The sequence below is a fragment of the Octopus sinensis genome, linkage group LG7 (genome assembly GCF_006345805.1).
Source record: "Octopus sinensis linkage group LG7, ASM634580v1, whole genome shotgun sequence".
Classification (NCBI taxonomy): Eukaryota; Metazoa; Mollusca; class Cephalopoda; order Octopoda; family Octopodidae; genus Octopus; species Octopus sinensis.
In genome coordinates, this window is record NC_043003.1 from 84,059,408 (window position 1) to 84,077,392 (window position 17,985).

Here is a 17,985-nt window from a genome sequence, read left to right on the forward strand (position 1 = left end):
GATATTTTCCTGAGAATAGCTATGGGAAAATTGTTAACTCAAAACACAGTTTCATAACCGCGCGGATTATATACAGTTCAGGCTATTTCAAAAGCAGTTGAACAGCATTCTCTCGGGAAAACATCAGTGAACAAAGACTTTTTAATGTAGTTTATTTCACTGCGAGATAGCTGTGTTGCCGGACGTATCTTTTGGGTTATCTTGGCATACATGTATAGCTGTTACTCGCAAGCGAGTATGGTTTAGTAGCAAGGACCACACGTTCACTTGTTTTAGCTTGCCTGTGTAGTCGCGAGCAGGCGTAGACCTAATATCTTCTCATTGTTGGCACAACGGAACATTGATGGGTGCGACAGCTGATAGGAATAGAGAACTAAGCCAGTAAATAGGCTGGTACTCAATTTCCGCTAAGAAGATTAGAGCAACGTGAACTAAAGTTCTTTGCTCAAAGACACAATGCACCAAGTCAAAACTTGAACGTACAATCTTATGATAACGAGACCAACTTCCTAACCATAGGGCCACACGCCTTCATACGCGTAAAAGATTATCTTACCGATGCAGTTTTTACATCAGTAAGATAACCTGAAGGAGATCTTGTTCTTCGATATATCACCCCCAAAAGTTGTTGAACCTTTATAAAAGTCAAGTGAAATCCACAAGATAATACTGTTCACAAATCTGAGACAGTACCAGTTCTCTACATACGGATAACTTAGATTTCGTAAAAAAACCTCCAACAAATTAAGGCTAGATTTCACAAATAAAACTTAACCTAATTAACCCATTATTTTGTTGTTTTTACATCCATCACCTACTTTTGGTCACCCCATTATCACCCCACTTTTCTTTAACGCCCCATCCACCCCTGGATCTTTCCACTGCCCCCAGGGGAACCACTGCACTACAACCTCTAGCCCACAGACGTAATCTCCCATCTCCTGGCTTTTCTACTGCTACTCTATCGGTCTATATTCCTGAGCATTAGTTGCACGCTAATATCCACCCAAGCTACCCGACATCCCTCCTTCTCCTCTCATCCCTATACGGTCTCCCCTTCCGTAACCCTCTCACTAATCACTGTCAACATTTCTCTCTGCACGGCAGGGTTAACCCGCTGGAATCGCATAGGTTTTTCCCTGTAGTAATTGACTTCAAATGTTCTAGGCCTGTGATTTTCAACCGGGGTCCATATGACTCTTGGGGTTACATATAAGATTTTGCTGTTAAAATTTGTGTCAGAAATTAGTTATTCTTGTACACTACACAAAATATTTTGATTTTTTTTACACAGTTCCTAATTATTATTTAGTTATAAAAATAAGATTTTTAAACATCGAATATATACGAGGGTCCATTTGAATAAAATAGGAATCAAAAAGCAAAAAATGGTTGAGAACCGCTGGTTTTAATCTGTACATCAAACATATCTGGGAAGGCCCTGCAATAGTCGTTGGCAGTGCCTCTCTCCCGTCATTCTGTGATGACTAAACCATATAACCATGTCATGTCATTTAGGTCAAGTCAGCTTTGCCCAAGATCCTCCTAAATATAGGCCTGTTAGGAAAAAGAAATACAGGCTACACGTTACTTAGTGTGTGTGTGTGTGTGTGTATGGAGAGAGAGAGAGAGAGAGAGAGAGAGAGAGAGAGAGAGAGAAAAGAAATGGGGAAAATGATGGAACTCACAAAATCGATGACCAGTGAACGTGTTATGAACTTTGCAAATACTTTCTCTTTCCTTCCATGATAACGACGATGATTATAATTGCTTCAAAGATAGTGTCGATCGTTTGACAGCACCTCATTGATCAGCAATAAATCACCAAAAAGTTTTTTGTTTTTTTATTTACGTAAAAAAGAAATGAAGCAATTTTTATATGTTCCCCTTCCTTACACACACACAAAGTGGATGAGCTAATAATTAAACGACTTATTTGGTGAAACAAACGTGTCAACCACTGCATTGTGAGATTATTTGTAATCACACGACGTTAAATGTAGCGTGATGCGTTTGGTTCGGCAAGCATTGTCTTGAAACACGAGAAAGCCCGTGTACATGTAGCAATCTGAACACTATCCGGAGCATACAGGTACGCAAGACATGACCGACTCTAGAATACAGTTTAACGATGAAAATTTCATAACACAATGGGATCCCAAATTTATTTAGGTTGGTTGTTTACTTAGAATATTTAAAAGAAAACACATTCTCAACATTATAAAGATATTGTAATACATTATAATTCCCATTATATTGACCAATTAGTTGTTTCAGTCACTGGACAACGGACCATTCTGGGGGTAATGCCTAAAAGGGTTTTAGTCGAACGTATCGACCCCAGTACAAAATTTAAAGTATGATATTTTATTGTTCTCTTTTCTAGTGTGTCCCCTACAAACGTCAGGCGGTTGTGAGACACACGCACATATACACAACGGATTCCTTTCAGTTTTTGTCCACCAGTTCCACTCACAAGATTTCGAGCAGCTTAGGTCCATACTAGGAGATACTTGCCTAAGATGCCATACAGTGGGACTGAACCCGGAAACATGATTAGGAAGTAAACCACTCAGCCACGCCTATTAATATATAACATAATACTTGAACATCAAAATTTCCACTCTGTTTCCCACTCCCTACAAGTATAAATTAGGCTCCGAATCCGTTTATACGATTTGCATAATTTAAACGATATATCACTTCCTAGTGCATTGCTCATACTCTATTTTTAAATTTTAATTAAAATTTCAGAGTTGCCCCACTTAGCTTTTCTTGGCCAGAATAGACAAGCAAAATAATGATTCTTTCGCACCATGGATGTAATGTAATGAACCAGTAAATCGTAACTAAAAGTTACGATTTACTGGTTCTTTACATTACGTATGTTAGCACCAATATTAATACTTTCGGTTCCATGCAGAGAGCGCCCAAAGGTAATTTTCCCTACTCTCTATACCATATTGTTTGACTGACAAAGAAAATCTAAACTCAGCCAACACCACTCACACTGGTTTGAAATTTTGACACAAGGCCAGCAATATGGGGGAGGAGATAAGTCGAATATATCAACTCCAGTGCTCCATTGGTACTTATTTTATCGATCCTGAAAAGATGAAAGGCAAAGTCGACCTCAGCGGAAGTCCAGCTCAGAACTCGCCCCATTGCCAACACCACTCATATTCTAAAGTGTATGTCTCTTGAATAAACATTAATAAATCAATTTGCTGTTGTAGTACAGCCCCAGGGCAGCTGGATCGAACAGGCCTATGAGCAAGGGCGGAAACCCAGCATCCTTTGTTTTAAAGACATGTATTTAGGACTATAATACATGTGCCCTTTCCTTTTATTTTTGAAGACGTTAGGGCGTAATTTGAGAGAGATAGAGAGAGATAGAGAGAGAGAGATCTGGTTGATATTACTAGAAGGTCGAGAGATCACGTAGAGATTCCCCTTCGTCAGTTTACTCAATAATAGATATAAATGTAATGGTATAGTACAAACATTGAAATATTCAATACTTCGATAAACATCGCATGATAAACAGGATAATAATGATGAAGGGCAACGATGTTGGCGAGGATACTGACAATGATGAAGACGATGGCAATGATAATGACTATGAGGATGACACGTCCATATGTTACTTTTATTGATTTTGATGGAAACAGGAAGTGTAGTTATCGTTCTAAAAAAACAAGAACTCAACCAGATAAAAAGATAAAATTTAAAACGTATTAATAATAACAGTGATAATTTAGGCACCAAACCACACACGTTTTTTTAAGGTCGAGATAAGTCGATTACACTGACCCCAGTGCTTAAGTTGTACTTAATTTTATCAAGTGAGGAAGAAAAGCAAATACAGTCTCGATACGATTTGAACTAAATACCGCAAGGTACTTCGTTTACCAGCCAACCCAATCTATCAGCTTCTTACTACTACTACTACTACTATAATAATAATAATGATAATAATTATTATTATTATTTCTACTATAGACATATGGCTTGAAATATTTGTGGGGTGGAGGCTTGTCATGACATCGACCCGAGTACAACAATTCATCGACGTCGTAGGAAAGAAATGCAAAGTTGACTTCTGCGGAAATTGAACTCAGAACGTAAAGATCCGGAAGATATGGCACTAAGCATTTTTGTCCGACGCGCTAACGATTCTGCCAGTTCAATTTTTCGGCTAATTTAAGGTCGGTACCATCGACTCCAGGACTTCACTGGTACTTTATTTACAGATTGTAGTGAGAGGAAAGATATGACAAAGTTCAACTCGGTAGGAATTTGAACTCGGAACCGAAATAAATACTGCAATGCATTTTGTTCTAACGATTCTGCCAATAATAATGTGACAGAAACGAAAAACCAAGTATCAGTATAATGTCTCATGGTTTGAGAATTCTTTCTGGTAAAAAGGAAATAGTATGACGAGAAGATTAATCTGAGATGTAGATTACTCAGTCCCTCGTGATATAGGACCATGTTTGCCATTTAATAATTAGTTAAAAGGAAGCTAAACAGCTAGTTAATTGCATAAATTATATAATTACTATAATATATATATGCTTATATATAATTCGTTTCGTAAACGGAAGGAAAAATACTTAATATTTTTAGTATTCAGCTGATATCATTTCACAGCTGATATCGAAGTTTCACAGGCTGACGAAATGTGAAGAAATGTGCATCATATGAAATTCCCAAGAGCAAGAATAGAGAAATAGAGGTATATAAAAGATTAAACACTGCCTCTGTTTATCTGTCTACGCAAGCATACACACAACGATATTTTGGCACTAAAGTACAGTTTTTCGGTTCCAAGTCAGATACTGTGTCTTTTATTGTTAGGATCACTAGAGTTGTTTAACTCAATTGTATTCAAATAGACATATTACCAAGCCTCATACCCTACACAATTATCAGTCAAAACTTTTTGTACCCCTCTCTTTATTAATGGTTTCCAATTTCGGCACAAGGCCAGTAAGTTCGGGGTAGGGGTAAGCCGATTGCATCGACCCCATTGCTCAACTGGTATTTATTTTATCGACTTAGAAGGTTAAAAGGGAAAGTCGACCTCGGCGGAATTTGAACTCAGTGCATAAAGATGGGGGAAGTGCCACTAAGCATTTTGCCCGATGTCCTCATGGTTCTGCCAGCTTGCCGCCTTCCTTCTATTAGACAAAATAGAGTTCTTATCCGCTCATCCGTACAATTCCTTTTTCTTCATCATAGTGTTGGATAAGTTTTAAAATAAATTTAAAATCATCTTAATTTTATTAAACATGGCAATTTGTCCACCACTTTTCAACCTTTCACAGGTTTAACTCGTTAAAGACTTGTTTAGTTGCCTTTTTTTGAGCGCAGATGAGTGAGAGAGTAAGTATTTGCTTTGTGTCGAGAAGTTATTCGTGGCAAAAGCTGGCATCCCTTCTAGCTGAATCAGTAGATACCTTAAATTAGTGGTTCTCAGCATTCCCTTCCACTGAAAAGCATTTTACAAACGCCTTGACCCTATGTTTTGCAATCCCCCGCCCCGCAAATAGAAGCTGATTTATGCAGTTTCTATCTCCGTTTAGTTATTTGCGTGATTTAATGCAACCAACATCAATTTTATAAGAGACTTATCAAAGATGAAGGGGTCTTATATAACAAATTTGTTTTGGACTTTGGCGCATCATGTCCTATTTCTGCTCACTAATGATACAATCTCATATGCAATTCAGTTTATATCGTTTCTAAGAATAATTACGACCTGTCTAAACATTCAGCGTCCGTTATAGAGCTTCCATGACATTTTTAGAACTTTTCAATCTCAGTCACAACGACTGAGATTGAAAAGATCCACATTTTCTGCTATCTAGGGGACGTTACTTCCTAAGTCTAAAACCAATGTCTTATGCTTCAAAACTGTATGAAAGATATTTAGGACAATTGGTTTTACCAGCGATAGTGTCACAGTGTTGCCAAGCAATCACAGTAAGCGATGGGCATTTGTTACATACTCGGCGGCCTTCACTATAATTCTTTTAATTTTGACAAAAATCCAGCAATTTTAGAACAGGGTTAAGTCAATTACATCAACCCCAGCGCTCAATGAGTATTTAATTTCATCGACCCGAAAGGGGGAAAAGCAAAATCGACTTCGGCGGAATTTGAACTTAGCGCCATTTCTTCCAGCTTCATGTCCTAAGTATTTTGTCTAGGGTGCTAACGATTATACAAGTACGACAACTTGCATTATAGTAAAAAGGTATATGTATGTATTACCTTTGACAAAACGACTGGAATACTTTTCATTGATCCCGCCGAAAGAGATCAGAATAAAACGACTTAATTCACGACTGAATTTCGGCTTAAAATTGAATTTCACCTCTTTGATTTCATGTCACCGGAAAACGTGTGTAAAGCACACCATTGCATTTCCCTAGTTCTGAGAACGTGTGCTTATGGAAGACATTATCGGTGGCATCTCAGCAGCTGCATTTACCAATTTGTATGTATACACACACACACATATATATATATATTATATATATATATATATATATATATATATAGACACACGCATAGACGCACACACGTGTGTGTATATATATAATAGAAATAGGTTTCAAAGAGAAGACACTACACGTGGTATAAATAGGGGAAAAGAAAAGAGAAAATGCACATTGAATATAAAAAAAAATAAAGGCTTCTTTATAAAAAGTAACGATATATATAAATACAATTAGATGAACTGAGGTAGAATTGAGAGGTATAAAAGTCATTATTATGAATTGTTAAAGACTATAATTGTGTCTATATGTATAGACACACATATTGACACCACACACACCCAGACATATGACACCTACACACACATATCCTCTTTTATATTTGCAGAATTAAGTAGAGGAAAAGGAAGAATTTCGTGATATCACATTAAATATAGAGTAGATTCGTAAGTTCTTTTTATTTATCTAATGAAAACAACCGAATACGAAGCTGAAGTCGATGTGACTGACTTGTTAGTGTGGAAGAATTAGAATGTGAAAGAAAATCAGCTGTGTGGGGTGTTATAGTAGAAGCCTGTGATTTTCTGGGGAAAGTAGCATGACATACCACACGGCTTTCAAAAGAATCCCATGTAATATATATATATATATATATATATATATAAACAAACTTTTTATTTCCAGTTTTCTCTGTTATAATATGAAACAGCACGGCCAGGGACCATAAAGTTTAGTATAAAACAAATAGAGAACAGGACATTTTTTTTGAGGAAGAAAAACAAAAAAATACTAATAAATAAAATTTAAAAAATCATTTGTTCATAAACAATATTAGGAGTTTGAAATTACAACCCAAATTGCTAAATCTATATACATATTCAAGGGTTATAGCCACAGAGTTGCTATAGATCAATGCTTTACAAGCTGGCTGAGTGGTAGGAAGTTGCAGGCGTGGCTGTCTGGTAATAAGTTTGCTTCCCAACCACATGGAACTGAGTTCAGTCCCACTGCGTGGCATCTTGGGCAAATGTCTTCTACTATAAACTTGAGTCGGCCAAAGCCATGTTAGTGGGTTTAGTAGACGGAAACTGAGAAAAAAGCTCGTCGTGTGTGTGTGGCAGAGTGTGTTCCCGCCACCACTTTATGGATATTATCTATTCTTTGTGAAAGTGACGAGCTCATTAACACGCCGGGCAAAGAGCTTAGCGGTATTTCTTCTGTCTTCATGTTCTGAGCTCAAATTCCTTCGACTTTGCTTTTCATCTTTTCGGCGTCGATGATAGTACCAGTCGAGTACTGGGGTCAATGTAACTGACTATCCCTTCCCCCTAAAAATCCAGGCCTTGTGTCTATAGTAGAAAGGATAAGTGATTCTTTGTATAGGCAAGAAGTTGCAATTGGCTGTCCCGAGAGAGAGGGCGAGGATGTTTGAGCTTGTAAGTTCCTATCTTTACCGACAACATTGCCACAGCGACGAAAGTACGACATATGACTGGAAGGATTTTTCTATGTAAACGTTCGTATCTTTACTAGCATTGCTTTGGTCCAGTCTATTTAATCGTTGAGGGAAGTACAACTTACCGCTGTGACGAAATAAGAGCGTTGTAAAAACGATATGTGTCAAGCTGGTATGGTAAAACCAAGCTTATTTCCAATGTTGTTTCATACACAATGACTTGGACCGACAATGTTTCATTGACACATTTGTTAAGAGAGGAAAATATAAGCCTTTTTGGCTCTCTTCACGCTTTAGAGGCAGTGAAGTTAATTTCTAAGCCATCTTCCAACTACAAGCCTACATCAATCTATATTTCATTCAAATCTTTCCTTTCGACATCCATTATGTAGCTCATTTCTTTTTGTTTTATTTATTTATAATGAGAAGGAAGGTGATATTTATATTTGGGAATTGTTTTGCAAGGCATCTGGAGCCAATTAGACGGCCCCTTTCTTAAACTCACTCTCACCCACCCAACAAAAAAATAGAAATACGATACTTGAGGATGTTGTTTGGGAATATTCAAGATAAAGAAGTTGGAATAAAGCATTCTCTTGAGTAAGCCTTGTAAGGCATAATATATCGTTAAATGTGTGTGTGTGTGTGTGTGAAGAGGGGGGTGGGGTGGAAAATGCCCCAGCATGGTCACTGCCCTCATCTAAAACCAGTAAAAGATAAATATACATACATAAATATAAGCGTTAACATGAGATCTTAAATATAGGGTGTAGCTTGATTTCATTTCAGCTGTTATTTCTAGCAAGTCAATCAACCGCGCGGGGTTTCCTTTATTTGTTGTAAAACCCCGGGTTCGATCAGTGTCGTTGATGATGGAAAGCATTCAAATTGGGCCCACCCCGCCTTCAAATTCTGCATTATACAATAGTCATTTCCTTTTCCAAACGTTAGAGTGTAATTTGAGGGAGTGGTGCGACTTCTATTTCTAGAATTTCGAAGAACAGCAGAGACTTCCTCAGTGGTGTATGTAAACAAATTAAAGGGAACAACTATACAGAGAGAGAGAGAGAGAGAGAGAGAAAGAGAGAGAGTGTGTGCTTTTACACATGAGGTTACCAAAACATAGATATTGTTTGTTACTTAGCGTGTACAACTTGCTCGTCTAAGTAACCCCACTTATACACATACGAGCAAATGAGTGTTTATATATATTTGTATGTGTCTAAGTGTACATAAGAGTGTAGGAAAATGTATATACTTATGTTTGTTTACATGTCTTTATATACAATGTATGTATACAGTGAGCGTGCGTATGTGCGGGGTACATATCTGTTCTTGACATCAAATCAATCCACAGTGATGACATGAGGGTCGATTTGTAATTGGTTTAGTTTATTAAGAAAAGCAATGCACTGACATATTTCCTTAACATACACACAGCAAGGAACAGATGCATGGTTCGAGTACCAACAGAGCCAAGGTATTTTGTTGTAAATAGTACTTAAAGGTTATATATATATTTAATTAAAACTTATCTGTTAATTTATCTAATACTCTAAGAGGAAGAATGGATAACTTCATGACACTTTCCAGAGTCTCCGTGATAAGTGGGATGATGGCTGGGACTTACCCTCAGAGGAGAGATCAACCTCAAAACCTTTGGATATAATGGGCTCCGCTAAAAAGTAAGAACCAGATGTTGGCAGTAAAATGGGCGACGGATTGAAATCACCGTGTACGTCCCAAGAACAAAAGTAGTCTGGACGGGCTTCTGTAATTTCTGTCAACATAATTTTACTAACAAGGCTTTGGTCAACCCGAACTTATAGAAGACCTTTTTCAAGCACCGAGCAGTGAGAACTTCTCAACCATACAATCATGTCTGGTATATATGTTCTGTGTATGTGCGTGATGATATGTGTATACGCGTGTCTTTAAGCCAGTGCTTCATGTGTGCCTTTAAACCAGTGTTCCGCAACCTTTTTTCAATTGCGGCACACACATTCTTTCCAAATGTCGGCGGCGCACCTGAACTAAAAATATGGCTAAAAGTATAGGGGGAAAAAATGGTAATACTTAAATACAGAGGCATCTTAACGGTACTACTTAAATACAGGTGTTACGTACAAAACATTTTCAATGTACGCTGTGTGGACGTGTAATGACACCCTAGCCCTAAAACTAACCCTAAAAACTAAGTCTCTTTCATATCGTTACGTAGATGCATCGGGACCTCTGCATTTAAGTAGTGCCAAAAAAAAAAATTGTATTCAGTATCGTCTCGTGGCACACCAGTGTGCCGGGGAATACTGGTTGCGGAGCACTGATTTAAGCGTGTATCATTGTCAGTGCATATATAGATAGGTAGGGGTGTGCGAGAATGCAAGCTGACAAGTGTATGTGGTTTGAACTACCTGTTATTTGAGTTTACGAGTTGAAATTGGCTGCAAATAGCTCGTTACATTTTTGGGGCCATAACAATTGTCTTCATACATAGAACAGTCTGAAATAGGGAGCGGATTATCTTTCGTTCAACTGAATGGTGCAAAACTGTTTTCTTATCTTCATTCTATACAACGGGTGCTAAGTTCTGAAATTCCTTTCGGTGCTTAGAAAGCATTCACGCGTGTGTTGTGTGAATTTAATTTATCCGTTTTTGTAGGAAATCCTTAGAATGAGTTTAATTTTCTAGTTATCAAAAAGGGAGGGCGAGAGAGAAAGAGAGAGGTTCATTTAGCCATGTAATTCAAGCTTAAAAGCAACTCCTAAAAAGTACTGCAAACAGAATATTTAATGCAACAATTTATTTTTTTGGGCGGCTTCACGTCTGGATTTCGTAAGTTACATACAAACTGAGAATATTGAATGTTAGAAATAACATTATTTTGTTTAAATCTAGTGTCCTGTAAAGATATGGCTATCATATATTGTAATAAATAAATAAAAAGAAAGGATTTCTGATAAAGGTACACGGCAATATGCATTATGTCAGAGAAGTCGATTACATCGACCCCAGTTCTTCACAAGTACCTATGTTATTGATCTATGCGTAGGTGGAAAGGGACCTAATTGACTCAGTGGTGTGAACTGAACTCGGAAAAAGTAGTGGAACAAACATTTTGGTCGGGTTTTTCGAAAAAATATTTACTTGTATTCTATTAATGTTCTGAGTTCGAATTTCGTCACGGTCCACTTAACCCATCTTATTTTTAACCTCTATAAGTTATGTCTGAAATTTGGGAAACACAAAACCAAAGAGAAATTAGTTAGAGGGATTGGACAGCCTTTCCTGTTTTGGGGTGATAGACCGAATCCTTCATCTGGTTTAATACCTTAGCATCCTTGGGTGTAATTTAGTGGAGTCTATTCTGTTGCAGCTATTCGGATCAAGTCTTCAGTTTAAGGAAGACACTGAGCCCTTTCCCACATTAGTCTGCAAGGACCTCACAGGCGTTACCTTTTCTCCCCTGTTTAAACTACACAAAATATATCGAACGTGTACTCGTCATTTTAGTAGTTACACTGATTAAAAGGTTATGTAAATCTCCTCCTCACCCCCTACCGTGTTTATGTGCCTTGTACTTTTGTAAGAATCATATTTTGCCACGAAAGACAAAACAAAACGACAATTCTAACAATACAACATACATTGTATTGAATTTCTCACCATTATAACACACATATCAATACAAGTCACGTGTATATTTAACAACAAAAAGTTGGCACTTTATGTATGTATGTATGTATATATATATATATATGAAATAAGCATAACTCCTGGAAACTAAATGAAAATAAAAATAAAATAGTAATTATAACTGTTTAGAAACATTTAAATATGAACGTACATGTATAATCTTAATATCTGATACACACATACACAAAAGCTTACATATATACAATAAAACCAGATACACGAATCTGTTGCAGTATGATGTGAAAATTAGAAAAAATAAAACCTCCCAACAAACACAGTTATAGTACCCTGCACTAATACTACTAATAGTGCGTGCATAATATATATATATATATGGGTGCGATAAATACTGACCTCCAGGGCTTTTCGATTCGCAGCAACAACAACAACACGTCATTTCTTCGTTTTTTTGTTGTTTGTTTTTTTTTAAAAATAGAAATTGAATAAAATAATATTAATAATAAATCCTTGAAAAATCTTGTGAAACGTTACTCCAAGACAGGTGCAGGTTTAAGGCAGAGTAAAAGTAAGTCCAGCGGGGAAAGATAAGCGATACTTTTGCTACAGAACCAGCTGGTTTGATGTTTATGGGAAGGGGATCTCACCGTCTGCCTGTCTGTCTGTCTGTCTAGCAGGCTGGCAGACGAGACTAGCTAACTTCACAAGACTATAAGGGGTGTGTAAGTTGGTTTGGATTAAACGTCTCGTTTTCCTTTTCCTATATTTTTTTTTCTTTCTTTCTATTCCCAGGCAGAATGATAGCAGTCGTCGTAGTAATAGTGGCAGTGGAAAATTTGTGTGAAGAAATGGGGGTTGGTGTTTCAAAATTGTCCTTTACACCCTACAAAACGCCTTAAAAAAGGCAGCCCAATTAGATCGAAGTCCACTTCCTTTTAATAATGAATGAAAGAAAAGTTTTGTTGCCAACTTTTTAGAAACGAGACGCTGTGTGAGTGGGGGGCTTAGCAAGCATTGATGGTTGAGTGCCGGATAGGTAGTGGTTGTTTAGAGGGTAGTAGAGGTTTTGTGCTTGTTCAAATGGCGGGTGGGGGCCCTTCTACAGCGATAGTGATAGAAATAAATGCAGCTCTCGAAAAAACAGAAAGTTGTAGCTATTTTCTCTTTCTTTCTCTCTCTCTCGCCCTTCCTCTCTCTCTCTCTCTCTCCTCTCTCTCTCTCTCTTTGTCTATTTCTCCCCTGTCTCAGAAAATTCACAAGAACTAACGTCACAGTAATAAAGTAACAGTGCCTGATTTTAAGTGTGGTACAACCATCCCGGTTGATCACTTGTTAGCTTGTCATATATGGTGACGGCGGTACGGTTGGGAGACGGGTGTGAAACTCACTCCCACCTCTTTCTCGTTCTTCTCTTTCAGCAACCAACAACAACAACAACTACTACTACTACTATCTCACCACAGCTACCGCAACAATGATCACTGGCAACTAGCACAGCTCTAATTCTCACCACCGCAAACAACAACTACCACCAGTAGTTCTGCTATTATCTTCAATTACCACCACAACCACCACCACCACAACTTGGTCACAACTCAAAACTAGCACTCCTATTAACACCAATATACATCCCCCATCACCGCCGCCGCCGCCGCCATCACCACCACCAGAAACAACATCCTCTACCACTATACCAGTCATTATCACAACAACCAACCAATATCATCTTTACCAAATGTACCAATTTCCAACCCCCAACTCCACCGCCACTACCGCCACACCTATCATCGTTACGCTACGTCTGTTATTAATTTCCACTACCAAAAGAACTATACTTTCGAAATCTGTTCTACCACCAAAGTACATGGTACCATCGTCTGCATGTCTGCTTTTGTTGTTGTTGTTGCTGCTGATATTGTTGGTATTATATAACTCCATGTCAAACATGATCCGGCGGATCTACAATGAAAGCTGTTCCAACCGTGACCATTTCTCCACACACACACACACACACAAAGGTTATTACCAGTTTATATATGCTTGGTGCAATAGCTATCTTTCGGGTTCGAATCTGGTAATAACCTGTAATCATACACATTGTTGGCTTAGCTCTGCCACCCACGAGCGTAGCTAGAGTGTATACCGCCCGGTGCGGGCCTTCCCCACTGATCCCACGAAAAGCACATATTGCCTACAGCAGACCCAAAAGTGCCGCCCGGGTCGAAAAGCCCCTCCCTCCCCCTAGCTACGCTAGTGTTACCACCCCGTAACACATACAAGCATACATACATACATACATACATACATACATACATACATACATACATTACATTACATTACATTACATTACATTACATTTCTCGCTCCTTCTCTCTAATTTGTCCTCTTGATCCACTCTCAAGCCATCTGGCCGTACTTCCTTCGTCCCACTCTCTTACTATCTTCCCCCACTCTCTTACCCTCTATCCATTCCAGACCCTCACCCCCGCTTCTTTCTGCTTATTTTCCTCTCTTTATCTGTTTTACATATTGGTAGTATGTACGTACGCTGGCATGGATGTGTTTGTGCAGGGAACCTACCTCTAGATGTACGGATGCAGGTATGAATTGGTGTACTTATGTGTGTGTGTGTGTGTGTGTGTGTGCGTGTGTGTGTGTGTGTGTGCGTGTAGATACTTATGTTTCTATTTATGTACATACGTATTGGCATAAAAATGTTTGTATGCGTATATGTACGTGTATATGTGCTTTCGTATATTTACTTAATCTTATAAAAACAAATGTTGCTCTAAATCCAGCCTCTGCTTATCAACTAAATTCAAACTACGTCCGTAATCATTAAACAGCTCTATTTCCAACATTTCCTCAGTGGTTCAGAAAATATCGGGAGACCTATGCTTCACTGAAAAGGTCTGAGTTACACCAAAATATGTCTTGAGTTGTCTCCCATACCCACCAAAAGCTATGGGAAATAACTCATTAATTTATATAGTTTTATTTTTTCCCCCCTAACTGTATAACGATTCCTAGATAGGTTTTGAATAATCTCACTCATTGTCTCATCGGTGCTTCTTCAGTGTGCGGTCTACTGCAGTATCTGTAGTCTACACTGTGAAATGACCTGATATGGATTAGGGTTTAGGGTTAAGGTTAGGTTAGGGTTTAGGGTTTAGGGTTAAGTTTGAAGATAGGGTAGGGTTTAGGATGATTGGGGTTAGGGTTAGGGTTAGGGTTATAGCATAAAAAGGCGGCGAGCTGGCAGAAACGTTAGCACGCCGGGCGAAATGCTTAGCAGTATTTCGTCTGCGTTACGTTGTGAGTTCAAATTCCGCCGAGGTCGACTTTGCCTTTCATCCTTTCGGGGTCGATAAATTAAGTACCAGTTACGCACTGGGTTCGATGTAATCGACTTAATACCTATGTCTGTCCTTGTTTTTCCCCTCTGTGTTTAGCCCCTTGTGGGTAATAAAGAAATAGGTTAGGGTTATAGCATATAGCATTTAGAGTTTAAGATTAGGTTTAGGGTTTAGGTTCAGATTTAGGGTTTACAGTTAAGGTTAGACTGCACGCTAATGTGTAAATGAACAGATAAACCGCAAGCAAAAGTGGAACCGTCTCATCAACCACTCTAGCAAGCTGCATATACTCCCTGCCCATAAAACACCTGACACATGGTCTTCTTAACACCACCGTCACTTTATTTAACTTTGTAGACCCTGCACTTAGCACTTCGCTCGATTCGTACATCCTAAGAGTACAATTATCTGGAAACCCCGAAAAGTTTTAACCGCGAAGATTGACCAGTCTGGAGAGTAGGAAAAGGACAACCACAGACTCTGAGTACTGGCACTTCTTTTCCTCCAACTACCGTTATTTATATACACTACCGTCAGAAATTAATTAGCACCCTTGATTTGCTCTTCACTCAAGGTATGTGCTGTCACCTAGTGGCCATATCTCGAACTATTGCTTTGTTGCGAGTTCACTGTTGCGCAGAACGATGACGTAACTTTGTTTGCAGAGCAGTTTGAGAGTCTACAGCCTTATGATGTTGACATAGCAGTGCAACAACTTGGAGTGCGGATGCAGACAAATCTTCCTTTGTTTAATAGATATAGGTAGCGCCTCGCAAGGACCGAAATCACACCATACTAAGTTTTCTCATCGCGTAAGACGTTTTGAACAGCTCATAGGTTAATTGATTTAACCTATTTAATGTAGAAATTTGAGAAGTGCTAATTAATTTCTGACGTAAGTGTATTTATGTATTTATATTCCTGAATATGACCTTAAGTTACATCTAGTAGTGAGAGTTCCATGGTTTTGAGGAGAATGTAACCACCTCTTATCCACTATTGGTCCCAGGTCTACTCTGACCCGGAGTAATAGCACCTGTCAGGTGCTACTATTGCGATGGGTTAAATACCTATTTCTTTACTACCCACAAGGGGCTAAACACAGAGGCGGCGAACAAGGACAGACAAAAGGATTAAGTCGATTATATCGACCCCAGTGCGTAACTGGTACTTAATTTATTGACTCCGGAAGGATGAAAGGCAAAATCGACCTCGGCGGAATTTGAACTCAGAACGTAACGGCAGACGAAATACCGCTCAGCATTTCGCCCGGCGTGCTAACGATTCTGCCAGCTCGCCGCCCTAGATGGGTTAAATACCATGCATGTAACCACTCGATGCAAAGTATGTTGAAATCATGAGATACAGCATGGTGGATGTGAACTGTTTCGGAAGATGAACTTATTAAGTCAATGGTGAATATTACAAGACGCTGTGCGGATGTAAAGACAACAAACTATCAACAGCCAGGATCAACCACAGCAGTTAGCGTGGAGGCGCAATGGCCTAGTGGTTAGGGCAGCAGACTCGTGGTCGTATGAACGCGGTTTCGATTCCCAGACCGGGCATTGTGACTGTTTATTGAGCATAAACACCTAAGCTCCACGAGGCCAGGCAATCATGTTTCGTCAATTGAGTAGGAGGACATCATGTGCGGAAAGTTGCACTGGTCTGGGTAAGTCGTCCTTCAAGATTGTTTCATTTATATTGCTATTTGTGAATAGTGGTGTCCTTGGTTGCAGATTTACAACGGAAACATTACATTGTTGGGTAAATCTGTATTGAATGACGTTATCGTTCAATGCATTTCAAAGGAGCAGGGATGACTCGGTGCAGAACAAATATATCTTGAGACCGTGTTCGAAAAGCAGCAGTTTATATTTCGGTTTTCTTTAAATGCGTCTTCAATATATATCGACAAAAGATGTGCATGCACGCACGCACACACACACACACACACACACACACCTACGCGCGCGCACGACTGGCTTTCACAAAATTTTCCGTCTACCAAATTCCACTCATAAGATATTTGTTAATCCGTATCTCAGATATATAAAAGGAGACTCTTGCTTAAGCTACCGTTCGGCAAGGTCGAGTCACACAATTCGACACTGCCTGCCTGCCTCACCCCACACTTTCCCCCCCCCTCTCTCTCTCTCTCTCTCTCTCTCTCGCTCACTCTCTTTCTCTGTCTTCCTTGGATTCTTAACTCTCACTCACGCTCATTCTAAACTACTTTCTCATCTTCTACAGTTCTCGGCCTGCCTGTCTCTAGATGCTGCAATCACCCTATTTCCTCGTCTGTCTGAACGAAACCAAACCAAATTTGATACTTGAAACTAATCTCACCCTGTTTCGTGAAAAGACTGTGGGACACTGATGGAAGAAAATTGGTGATGGTGATGGTGGTAATGGTGATGGCGGTGGTTGCAGTGCCACTGATGTTGCTTAACACCTGATTACGCAAACTTGACATTCCAGTCGTGACGATCACGTATCTTTTTTCAAATGTATAGGGAACCCAGGACCGTATTTTCTGACATGTTGATGTCTTAAGAGAATTGGTTTGCATGTATGGGAATGTGGTTGCTATTTCTAGCATGCTAAGTGTAGCATGCTAAGTAAAGACCCTCTCGTTGGTTTGATGGTGGTGGTGGTGGTGGAGGTAGTGGTGGCGGTGACGGAAAGTAATGCTTTTAATGATGATGGTGACGGTGGTGTTAATAACTAAACTACACGGCTACGATTAGACAGTGTAGAGAGCGTGGGAGATTTATCTAACAGGTCATTATATGATCTTTCAAACACCAGCCGTCCTCACCACCACCACCACCACTACCACCACCATCATTACCATCAGCAGCAGCAGAAGCAACAGCAGCAACCACCACCACCACCACCACTGTCATTACAACTGTTACCACCACCGCTGTCATCATCATCATCATCATCATCATCACTACAGCCACCTCCCATCTTCTTCACTGCTCTCACCTACTCACCCAA

General features: G+C 39.1%; 1 protein-coding gene across 10 annotated transcripts in view; it reads right to left on the minus strand.

Moving 5' to 3' along the window:
• LOC115214044 overlaps window positions 1–17,985 on the minus strand; it is a 653,508-nt gene that overhangs the window by 85,650 nt on the left and 549,873 nt on the right. Inside the window, exon 1 of one of the 10 annotated variants that reach the window (XM_029783080.2) lies at window positions 12,017–12,803. The exons of the other annotated variants lie outside the window; for them this stretch is intronic. Within the exon in view, the coding sequence (XP_029638940.1) occupies window positions 12,017–12,059 (43 nt within the window). The 5' untranslated portion in view covers window positions 12,060–12,803. Of the gene's footprint in view, window positions 1–12,016; window positions 12,804–17,985 lie in introns of those variants that run through there. 10 annotated transcript variants of the gene reach the window in all.